General features: G+C 40.1%; 2 protein-coding genes across 2 annotated transcripts; one reads left to right on the top strand and one right to left on the bottom strand.

The window, feature by feature from the left end:
• Positions 1-286: 286 nt before the first annotated feature.
• Positions 287-1,207, top strand: LOC148936480 (uncharacterized). Its single transcript, XM_089078260.1, has one exon. The coding sequence runs from the start codon at positions 287-289 to the stop codon at positions 1,205-1,207; it is 921 nt and encodes a 306-aa protein (XP_088934386.1).
• A 2,442-nt stretch (positions 1,208-3,649) lies between these two features.
• On the bottom strand, positions 3,650-4,285 carry LOC148936479 (matrix metalloproteinase-24-like). Its single transcript, XM_089078259.1, has one exon. It carries the CDS (start codon positions 4,283-4,285, stop codon positions 3,650-3,652), a length of 636 nt encoding a protein of 211 aa, XP_088934385.1.
• Between the last annotated feature and the right edge of the window lie 8,490 nt (positions 4,286-12,775).

The raw sequence follows: 12,775 nt of genomic DNA, 5'->3' as shown, positions 1-12,775 counted from the left end.
GTCGCCCGAGATTCGTCGAGCCTTACGCTGGGTGAAAATAGAAACTCACACTTACAATCCATATGCTAACACTACATTCGAATACAGCGACGGAATACCTATTCAGCAACAGGATCTATATACGTGTTGCCGTGTGAAAGTTTTCTATACATCGAGGGAAAATTCGCGACGAGAGAGACCGCGAAGGAAGGCACGGCGAAGGAAGGCACGGCAAAAGAAGTTACGAGAACAAAGCTAGTCAATAATTGCGTCGCGTTTATGTTCGACGAGATTCGATACGAGCTTAATGGCGTGGAGATCGATAAGAGCAAACGTCGGCATAACGACCTTGATGAAAAACTATGCATCGTTAAGCTACGAGAGAGATAGAGTTTTACAGAACACCGGATGGGAAATACCGCCTATAGTATTGGATGATTTTAACTTTTGTGTGCCTCTCAACATACTCCTTGGTTTCTGCGAGGATTACAAACGCATAGTGATAAACGCGCGACACGAACTCATTCTGATACGCGCTCGCAACGATAACAATTGCGTCGTAGCGTATTCAGATCAGAGACCGAAGATCACCTTGTTAAGAATACAGTGGCGAATGCCACACGTGATACTTAATGACGTTAACAAACTATCGCTTCTGCGAACATTGGACAGTGGACGATATCTGAGCATGGGCTTTCGTTCATGGGATCTATACGAATTTCCGTTGTTGCAAAGTACAACCAAGCATTCCTGGGCGGTAAAAGCGGCAACGCAATTGGAGAAACCGCGATACGTGATCTTTGCGCTACAGACCGGAAAAAAAAATGTACCGTCAGAAGACATTTCTAAATTCGACAATTGTAAGCTGATTAATGTAAAACTCTATTTGAATTCCGAGTTCTATCCCTACAACGATATGAATCTAGATTTCGAGCGAAACAAGTTCGCAGTACTGTACGATATGTATCTAAAATTTCGAAAGACGTATTACGGATGTGAGACTTGCGAACCATTTATGTCTGTCACTAGATTTCTGCAATACGGTCCGCTAGTGGTCATCGATTGCTCCCATCAGAACGAATCGATCAAGAGCGCCACCGTCGACGTTCGCGTAGAATTCGAATGCAAAGAAAACGTTCCGGCTAACACAACGGCTTATTGTCTCATCATTCATGATAGAGTTGTAGAGTATAACCCACTGACGAACGCCGTACATAAACTCACGTAATCACGGTTTTCCTACGAGAGCGATGCCAAACATACCGATCTTCGTCGATCTGCAAGGTTTTACCGTTCGAGAAAAATTTACGGTTAAAGAGGTGGCAATATTAAAAAATGGAAAAGAACTGACCCATCGAATATTTCGAGAAGCGATACCTTGGAATCTTCTTACAAAAACGGAAAAATTTAAAGCATGTTGGATAACCTCCAATCATCACGGCTTGCAGTGGAGCGACGGCGACATCGCATACAGACTCTCGAAAAACGTGATTCGAAACAGCGTGTGCAATCAATCACGAGATGCACCTAAACGAGTACGTCAAAGGCTTGGAGAAAAAGAAATGGTTAGAGGAAATTCTCGGCTGCGACATTATCGCGGATCACAACGTGATCGTCGAGCTTATTGACGCGGATTTCGAAGATATAGGGCGCCTAAGCACTCTGAACGACGTTCGAGCATTTCACTGCGAGCGTCACACGAAGCATTGCGCAATGGAGAACGTGTGCAAATTGTACAACTGGTGGTCAACACGACGGGAATGTATCACCGAATTGTAATATCACATTAACGACTTATATCATATGTCAAATTAGTTTTTTAATTATTATATTAGATTCAGTGCTTATATTATAATTAGATTCAGTGCTTATATTATAATTAGATTCATTGCTTATACTATAATCGAATTGAAATTAGTTTGTAATCATTATATTAGATTCAATGCTTATATATTATAATTAGATTCATTGCTTATACTATAATCGAATTGTTTTATCGCTCGCTATACTTATATACATGCTTGAGAAAATACACAAAACCTTGTTTATGATATATCTCACTTTTATTTCATCTCAATCTTACATCCCAAAGTACAGAGCAACGAGTTCGCAATCGATAATGTCGTTACGATCGTAGGCATCGCTATCGCGTATAACTTTCGAGATATTTTCCTTATCCTTAGCGGTTAACGCAATATCCTTGAAACGTGTCAATTTCGCATTAATTTTTCCTAATATCTTGGTCAACGAGATAACGAGTCGATTGATGCAATGCTCGAGCTCGAACATATTTTTCACTGTTTCCCTCGACATGGCCAGGCGAGCCACGGATGTTTCCAGGCGTAATATCGTCAAGTTGTTGATTTTTCCAAAACGCACGGTCATATTTCCAATATCCAACGGGGCTGGAAAGGACGGTTCTCCGTTGATACTTTGCAGATACTTCAAGAGAACGTCTCGTTGCTCGACAAGCTGCTTCTATGTATCGGGCAACATCAAGATCTCCTTGCCATGACTATCTCCCAGAATAATATTCACGCGCGAGGAGCGCTCAAGAGTAACACATACATTAAGAAATTTGTATCCCGTCTTAGTCAAGGAATATTTTCGTTCTAGAATTCTAACTGAATTATTCGTATAACCGGCGTTACTATGACTCGACGCGATCGATCTGTCATCATCGAGCGTCCTCTTTCTCCTTTTCGTGTCATCGCTCTCGTCGACTCGGCACGTCTCAGAATCCTGCGAGCGCTCGATGTCGTACATCTTTACGATCGAAGAGATCGCGCAATACTGTTCGTAAACGTTTCGTATTCTTAGCTCTATACACTATGCGAAAACTTCCGTGCCTCTTCCTCCTCCCTCTCCTCTTCTAAATCGTCCTCGCTCGAAAACACGTTCCTCATCTGAGCGAGTCTTTTCAAAAGAGCGCGCAATTGCTCTAACAATCCGTCCTTTGGACACACGATACCAAAAATCTCCGAATCAAATTTACCGGCCATAGTTACACTTCTAGTAAATTCGTTATATTTAAAAAACTGTCGTTTAACAAAAAAGTACAGATTACCGTCGATGTATCGAACGGCGGATGTTACAGCAGGTGGAATCCCAGGAAATATCGCGTGCAACGAATTATGCCTGACGGCTATCATCGAGCAATCGTCGATCTCGGCCACGATCTCGTCGTTGTAGATCGCAAACGTTCGTCTCGCGTTAGTATTAATCACAGCATTAATTTTCGCATTAGGAGAAAGATTCATATCTTTCAATTTCCTCGGCCAACTCGGTACTAGCTCAAAACTCGGATATTCTATCATATAAACCGTATTGTCAACAAACAATACGAGTTGGCCCGAAGATCGTCGATAAGCACCCGCCAAACGCGTAAAATTATCGGGAAGAAAACGCAGATAGTCCGTCAGTAACAACGACCTACCGTAAGATTTTCCGTTTAGATCGATCGACCATAAGTAATGTCGATACGCCACATACATTCTATTTTCTAATACCAACACCGTATCGACGCGTCGCAACGCGCACAGATCCGCGGAATTCCCTGTATCGCGCGTCGCAATCGTGGTCGTCGCTATAGTCGTCGTAACTGGTCCCGCAATTTCACTCTTATTTCTTAAACCGTATAAATTCTGAATGGCGAGAACATCCGCCTCGCTCAATCGCACGGAAAAGGTCTTAGAGGGAACAAAAGCGTTATCGCATCTTTTAAAGGACTGTGATGTAATCCTAATGCGTGACCGATCTCGTGCGTCAACGTATGCAACAGATGAATCGTATCGTCAGGATTAACAGTTAACTCGATGTGCCACTTCTCCGCGCTATCCACGTGCACCTCTGACACTTCTGACGATGGTAAAAAAGCGTGAGCTAACACGTTTCCTGGTCCGTCCAACAACGACGGACATATTCGACTACCTTGATGCCGAGGATCTACAAACGTGTGAAAACCTTTCCGAAATGATATCACGATCTCGGGATTCGTTGAATTGCGCTCGAACGTCAGCGATGAATTCGCAGCCCACATTTCGAACGCGACTTCGGTGACTCGTAGAACGCTCTCGCTCGCCAGATGAAAGTTCCAAGTGAGATGCGTCTTCGCCCATTTCCTCGGAGAATCGTCCAAGTCATGTAATATATCTTTGACACCGCATCGCGGTTTACGCATGTGTTCCAATGTAGCTTCATTAAGAACACCATCACCAGGTATACGATAATACTCCTGAAAAAGCGCAATCGCGTGTCTCAGAGCCAACGTCGCGTTATCTGATATCGTTTGTGTCGTTATCACCATTCAGATATCCGTAGGTTTGCAAAAACCGAATCGCCTCTTCGTCGCTGTTAGCAACGGAATCGCTGTTGGCAATGGAGTCGCGAATCGCCGCGATAACGGCTATCGCGCACGCGATCACGGCGATTCCACGAGAAGGCGTCATCGCGCGAAACAAAAGTCAAATCGACACTGCGCGTCGCCGACCAAAATACGCACGAATACGTTCGATCGATGTTGCCATCGGTCGCGAGAGGGCGAGGACGACGCGATGAATCGATCCGAGTCACGAATCAGAAATTAAAATCGCTTTAATTTCTATTCTATCGCGTGAGATTATTCTCATCGAACGAATCCAAATATAAGTAGCGCGATTACACACCAACGAATGACGATCTCGCTAAAGATCCCATACGCAATATCAGTCATAATACAAAATAGAGAACAAAAGTACACAATAGAGAACAAAAATAAAAACATGACAACGATAAAATAGCAATAGAATAAAAACGAAGAAATAAACAATAGACTGACTAATCTTCTATCGCCGTTGCGGTTAGACTTCCCGTAGTCACGCGTAGCGAGCGCGAAAAATGACGCATCGCACAACATTCACATTTCCAATAAAAATATTATCTTCTTATTAATACTCCTACGATAATTTTCATATTTACGCACACTTTTACACATAGATTCGTGTACATATTTTTACACATATATTCGTGTATATTCTTATATTCGTGTATATTCTTATATATTCGTGTATATATTTTTATACATGTATTCTTATACATATATTCAATTAGTATACATATTAATACCACATATTTTTTTTACATAGAAATATTAGTACATTTTTTTTTTACATATACTCGCGCTCTTCGCCACAAATCAATACCCCCCTGACGATAATTTGCGCGAACGTCATAACGATACATTCTACTCGCTGTCGCACTCGACGCTTCTCGCCTCCCCGCGCACTCCGGGTACTTTCCTCAGATCATCGGCGACTCGATCTATCAACTGTCGCATCAACTGCTTCTTCCGATCCGACACGGAGTTCAAAAATTGAACTCTCAATTTCGCATACTTCCACCAGTTGCATTTCTTTTTCTTAACTATATCCTTGACATTGTACACGTACATTCGAACCAATTCGCAATCGATCCCTTTCTCGCCCGGAGATCTCGCCTCGAGCTGTCGTCCACCCTGCAACTTCGTCACATACTGAACGAATCGATCAGCCTCCACCTTATCTCCAGATAGAGACGCAAACAATGCGTCTAAACTACTGCCACAACTCTCATCATTCCCTCTCGTGGTATTCAAACGCGCAAGATATTTCTCGTACTCGTTGTCGAGATCCCCTTTCGTCGTTTTCAAACGCGCCAGATATTCCCAGTAATCTTTTATCCAATTCGAAGAAGCCTCCTTCGTTATCTCAATCTCCATAAGCGACGCACGCTCGTCCGGCGTCGCGGAACTCTCGACCAAGCGAACCATACTGTCCCCAGAGCAGTACGAGTTCCACGGACCCTTTCGACTCCAGATATCAGTAACGATACATATAGCATTCCTCATACGCTCAGCCTCGCGTATACACGCGATCGGCTTCGTTCCTCGATGAATCGCCAGATGTTTAGACAAAAACGCCATCATTAGCCGCAAATTACACGACGTCGAATGCATAGACGTCCACATCGCGCGCATCAACTCGAGCGAGTCGATCGCATCGCTCTCGACCTCCACCGATGTCTCGTCCTCCTTTTCCCGCTCGATCGTAGGCCGTTTCTCACGCCCCATCGTCATCGCGTGTTTCTCCTGTTCCACTATCTCGCGTTCCATCTCTCTCGAAAACTCGAGCGAATCTTCTAAGAGCGATATTATCTCCGGATCCTTCAATTGACTCTCCAAAACATTAAACTGACTCTCCGAAACATTAGATTGACTCTCCATCTCGCAAACTACTAACAATATATCGTCGACACTCCTAGTTAAATACTCTCTAAAGTGACGTAAAAAAACACGTCAAATCACAAACAGGACGCGCTAAGCCCCCGCGGAAAACGCTCGGACGCGAGACGCGCCTAATCGCGACGTGCGAGACACGTCTAATCGCGACGTTATGGAAAACAGACACGCCTAGGGCGACGCGACAAACCGCAACATCCTGTCAACAACGCGAGTTGCCTCGACGGCGCGACTAATCGCGACGTTCGCGCCCAAGGCTACGCGAAAAGCGCTAGACCGCGCGGAAAACGCTAGGGCGGCGTCGAGAACGCGCCCAAGGCTACGCGAAAAGCGCTAGACCGCGCGGAAAAAAAAATGCTAGGGCGGCGTAACGCACCCAAGGCTACGCGAGCCCGAAAAAAACACACTAAGACGGCATCGATGACGCGCCCGGGGTTACCTAGCGGGAAAAACGCTGGGATGCGCCCGAAAAAAAAACAAATGCTAGCGCGGCGTCGAGAACGCGCCCCGAAAAAAACGCTAGAAAAAACGCTAGAAAAAACGCTAGAAACAAACGCTAGAAAAAAAACGCTAGGGCGGCGTCGAGAACGGGAAACCGACCCAGGGAAACCCCGCGATCGCCTTACCGACAAACCTGTCTCGACGACCGCCAGAGGGATCCACCTTCTCTCCTCGGATACGAACCCTCTGAAGAAAGAAAATCATCTTACCGACTAAAAGGGGGTCCGAGGCCCCCTTAGGATTCTACGATTCCCCTCTCTCCCCGAACCCCCCCATGCCCCTGGGGGGCCTCGGCTCTTCTTTGTTATCCTACTTCTATGACGTCATTGATTTTGATGCACTTTCTGTTGCGACTGCTGGAATTAGCGAGGTAAAGCAGCCAGAGCACAAAGATGGCTGCTTCTGAGACTGAAATAACCTTGATTGAGGCTGAAGAAAATAAAGCGTATAATATGAAATAATATAATATAATAAAATTATTATATTATATAATATTATGAAATTATTTATTATTATTATTATTATTATTATTATTATTATTAATATTATTAATTTTTTTATTATTATTAATTATATATATATATAATATTTAATATATATAATAAAATTATATTTTTTTTAATATTACATATATCAACCATTATTTCAGTTGGAGTTTCAGAAAACATACTGCAATTGTATTTCGCTTTATAATCTTGAAACAGTTAATCCCCTTACACAATGCGAGGGAATAGTGATAGGAACAGCGATAAGAATAATATAAGCGATCATCTCGCATTGTACAATGTGTGAAAGAAATAAAAGCTAACCAATCACATCGCGTATGAAGAGTCTATTCTTTCGTCTGCTTCTGGTAAACGTAACCTAAAAATGTCAAAAGGACAAAGTTTACTAAATGATTTACAATATTATATTAAAATCGTTTTATTTTCGACTAACTTTTTCAGCAGGTTTTTGTCGACAAATTTTGAGTCGATAAGTTTCATAATATTTGAACTGGAATATTACAGAAAAATTTCTGAAACATTCATATCCATTATTCTACATATTATATTTTCACGCAAATTATGTTTAGGTAAGATGGAAGATGATTTGATATATTATATATACAATGCAAATAGCTGTACTAACATTATTGCCATCAAATATCTTGTGTATCGGACAATCCATTGAAAGTTATTGCAATAAGAATGTTCCATTTTTTGTTAATCCAACAAGCTTTGAAACTATCCCCTATATAGTCCGTAAAAAGGTTATGGCTGCGCTCTAATATTCACTACCAGGACGCAGTCTATAATCTGAACAGAAAAATCCGAATGCTGTGATTAGTAGGCTATAAGGCAATAGACATAGAATTCCAACTCGTCGGAAATTTTATCGCTATTGCTTATTCCATGTTCCAATTTGCATTGCCATATGCATTTCTGTATGTTGGATTCTTCTGTTCCTATCGCTATGCTTATTGTGTTATTTCTATCGCTATCGCTATTCTCTCGCATTGTGTAAGGGGCTTTAGAAAGCGCACGAAACTAAAACAGAACGATAGCCGCAGTACACTTCCATATGTCATAACATAAGCACTCGGAGTGAATAAAGGAACGCACCTTATCAGAGGGTGGTCCACTTGGTGCTACAAATGCTTCGAAATATTTTTTGATTAGTCATTTCAAAATTCTTTGTTTTGATTGGGTAATCAAATGCTTCGAAGCTTTTGTAGCGCTAAATGGACCGTAGCCAGAGACTGACCACGGGATCGATCATGTAACTTTTCCCCTAGGGCGGAAACATGAAAAGTTTCATGTGAACTTACGATCATGTACAATTTTGCGAGATTATGTAACTCTCTCAAATGTGAAAATGTCAAATTTTTCACGTGAACTTTTTCGCCATGTACTTGATGGCAGAAATCTAGGGAATTAATAAATATGCTTCGGAATTAGAGACGATTAGGCCTGCTTTAGGATTAAGTGTACGTATACATATACAATTGGTTATTAAAAGATGTATATAATACTAATGTATATAATACCAATAAAATAATTTTCATTAGTGTCGGTCCACAATAAGTGATTTAAGCTTTAAGAAGTAAGAAATTGACCAATCATAATCGAATATAAATAAAAAAGTTGACTATGATTGATCAATTTCTTACGGCTTAAAGATTAAATACCTGTTGTGGACCGAGACTTAGCTATAAAACCTATGAAACTATGTTTCATGATTTCACTTTCCATCCAATATACATCCTATATACATAATCGCTGTATGTGAAAAGTTTCACGTGAAATGTCAAGGTGTGAAAAATGAAAAGTAAAAAGTGAAAAATGAAATGTGAAAAATTTCACGTAAAGTTACATGATTGACTCCTACTCTGATCCGCCATGTTTTGGCTAAATCTTACGAAAGAAAGAAATAAATACACCATCTTACTCTAAATAATATGTTTTGGTAGCGATATTTTTTATTTTGCATGTGCATTGATTTAAGTGTACTGTGCATATGTATTAAACACATGGAAAGCGCGATAATAAATTATTAAATAATAGATACTCAAATTGCAAAATATAGTCATAAATTAATTGTGATAAATCAATATAAAAAATGTTCAGATGTTCAGCACTATTTTCTAATAATTCTTCAAAAAAAGGTTATGTCATGAAAGTTTTTCCGAGAGATTCGAAACGTCGAGCTTTATGATTGCAAAATATTGGTCGTAAAAATTGGGCCAACCAACAAATAATTCCTTTCTCTGTGAGGTAAAACTTTATATAATAACATGACTATGATTTACTTGCTAAATGCTTCAAAGCATTCTTTTTTTATTAAAAGGAAGAAGAAGAAAAATACTTCAAAACATTTATAGTGTTTAGCGGACCGCAGCCTGCGATTGAACGATAAAAATTGTTTTTATTCTAAATACACTTTAATCCAGAAATGTGGGAACAAAGAAAAGCTAATAAGCCAAAATTAAAACCAAATGCTGTACTGACAATATTTGGATTTTTTATAAAAAAGAAATTAGTAGAAAATGAAAAAGCCATACAAATGAAGACACAAAAAGCAAGTAACAATGAAGCAAACAATATTACACACAATTATAAAAATAATCAATTAATTGATAATATTTTTTATAAAGAATGCCAAGTTAGTATTAAAAATATTTAAAATCAATTATGTAATGGCCATTGTTCTCTACATTAATAAGGTTTAGCCATAATTGATTAATAAAGTTGTTTTCTTTGAGAAATAAACGTCTGAGTTTCATATAAAAGTTATATCAGAACTTTTGCACTAATCTAATATATTTTTATTAATAAAAAAAAGAGCATAAAAGCGAAAATCAGTATGTGTCAAAAACTTTCGTATATAATTCGTGAAAATAAATAAATTTAATATAAGAATCTAATAAACAACATTAATAAACGAATTTAATAAACAAACGTCGTTTCGACCTTATATTAGGTCATCCTCAGTGTGATAAAAATTAAAATTGGTTGAAAAACAAGATTTAAAAACAAGATTTAATAATAATCCTAACGATACTCATAAAAAAAAAAAGTAAAAGCTTCGCACATTAATTATCTAAGTATATTCCATAAGATGAAAGTGATATAAAGCGATGTTAAGAAACATGGTTATATGTTAAAATTGTATAAAGACAAAAGTTACGCAGCATATGGCGGAGTCATCAAGAGTCGGAAACACATTTTTGCCTCGCGGTCCGATAAATTTTTCGTTGAGATTGATATTGCGTCGGAGCATTTATGTGAGTGTATCGTGGCGAATCTCCAAGTAAAGATACCATGCTTGAACACCATGCAACGTCACAATTAAAAAATCGAAAGTTGGTTCTAAATAGTAAAATCCAAAAAGAGGAAAAAAGTAATCAAACTTGACCAACATCAAAAAGTAATCGAACGAATGGCAATAATGTATTAAAACAGAATGTGATAATAAAGATGACTAGAAGTAAGCCAAGCAAAATAAAATATCTTGGAGACAGCCAGTGGCACAAGTTGAATAATCGGAAATTACAATATGATATAACATAACAATCAATAAATGATAAAATACTGAAAGTCTGTGTAGGAATAAGACCAAGACCGACCTTGTACAAAATAAAAATTGAGCATGATAAGGAGGGGATGTAATGTTAGGAGGGAGGGGGTTTGTGGGGGGAGGATAGTAAATTGAGGATAGGGAAGTAACAATTAAAAGATCCATGTCACTTTGTTTATTTAGGCCATGAAATTGTTTTTTAATAAATCATTTCCGAAACTATTTTTTTGTTCCAGGACGGTTCTTTGTCCAAAATTTTAATATTATTCCAATTAAACTCGTGACGCGATTCTCTTCTATGCTATTGAAATGACTGAAGGAGAACTTGCCTTGTTGCCTTTGTTAATATCTCGAAAATGCTCATTCATTCTTGTTTTAAGTAGTCTTTTTGTCTGGCCAACATAAGTCGCATCACAATCTTTGCAACTAATTTCATATACCACTTTCAGGCATGCCATCGGATCTAGTGTGTCTTTGCTTAGTTTTGATAAATGTGCTGAGGGAGTTAGTTATTGAATAAGCTAGTTGAAGAGCTAGATGAATCTATTGGCTATAGTTGAAAATTTCTCAGATACGTTTTTGACGTAAAGAATTGAGAAGAATGGTTTGCGAGGAGTGTAATTTTCGGAACTATCAATGGTATCCATCGGAATCAACGTTTGAACTCTGCAATTTTCTATGTGATAAATGTTTAATTCGATTATTAATTGTTGTGAAAATAAATTGCAAAGGGTAAGAGTTGTTCAGAAGAATATTAATCGAATTTACTAGATTCTTGGTGTGGAATTCAGGAAAGAAAAACTGTTCTATCAACCATTCCAAAAACAACACCTCTTTTGTGAGCTAGAAAGAAATAAGAAGGGAGGGTGTGCGTCACGGGGCCCGACCACGAATCAATCGTGAAAATTGTAATTATTTTGCAAAAAAATATCACCTCAGCCAGAAATCGAACCTGGATCTCCTGCTTACCGGGCAGGCATCTTATCCTTTCGACTACCGAGGCATGTGATGATATTTATCGCAAATAACGTATTTAGAATAACACGTCAACAATACAATGATACATATATATATATATATATATATATATATATATATTACAATATACATATATACATGTATTCTTTCGAATCCCCACGACCGGTACTCCAGAGAGATGATGGTCCTATTCTCTCGATGGATGCAGGTCGGACTGCAGCGGCGACACCCTCCAACGCCATTGGCAAATATACAAATAATCCTCCTGGAGCACGACAGGAGAGATTGCATCAAACATGGCTCGAGCCCCCGGTCGCCAGTCCCGTCGCCTTAGGTCGTAATTTCGCGCCTGCTGTTGGAAGGCTCGCGCTAGGTTGATGCGGACGAGCTCATACGCGTCTTCGAGTCTTTGACGTAAGGTGTCGGGTTTGTTGGGGCCGACGGTGGCTTCGTTTGTTCGGACAACCGAGCATGGTTCCCGACCGAGATTTAAGTAGGCCGGCGAGTACCCGGTGGCGTCATTTGATGCAGTGTTGAACGCGAACTGCAGTTCGGGCAACGTTTCATCTCACGTTTTCTGATTGCGCCCCACATACTGCGCGATCATGGTTTTTATGGTCCGGTTTACCCGTTCGGTCGGGTTGCAATGGGGGACGTAAGCGAGGGTGAAACGATGCTTTATCCCGAAGGCGCTGAGGAGTCGTTCGACTTCCTTCGCCTTGAATTGAGTGCCGTTATCGTTTAATATCTCGGTCGGGCAGCCAGTACCGAACGCTGGTCGGTGATTTCCAGCAGAAAAAACTGCCATATACTGAGCAATGAGGTCAGGGCTGGTCTCCAGAGCTCGGAAGGCGTCGCAGTGCAGCTCGTAATCAGAAAACTGGTTGGAGGCGACTGAGGCGAAGAGCGATGCCAAATGCCGCTCTTATATAGCTCCGCTGCAGCGTTTCAGACACGAGAATTTGATTTGTCGATTCGCCATCTAGTAGCAGTCGCGCGAACCAT

This window comes from Pogonomyrmex barbatus, unplaced genomic scaffold (assembly GCF_055798465.1).
Source record: "Pogonomyrmex barbatus isolate J1 unplaced genomic scaffold, ASM5579846v1 scaffold21, whole genome shotgun sequence".
In the NCBI taxonomy this organism is placed as follows: domain Eukaryota; kingdom Metazoa; phylum Arthropoda; class Insecta; order Hymenoptera; family Formicidae; genus Pogonomyrmex; species Pogonomyrmex barbatus.
Note: the sequence above shows the minus strand (reverse complement) of the source record. Positions and strands in the feature narration are given on the sequence as shown.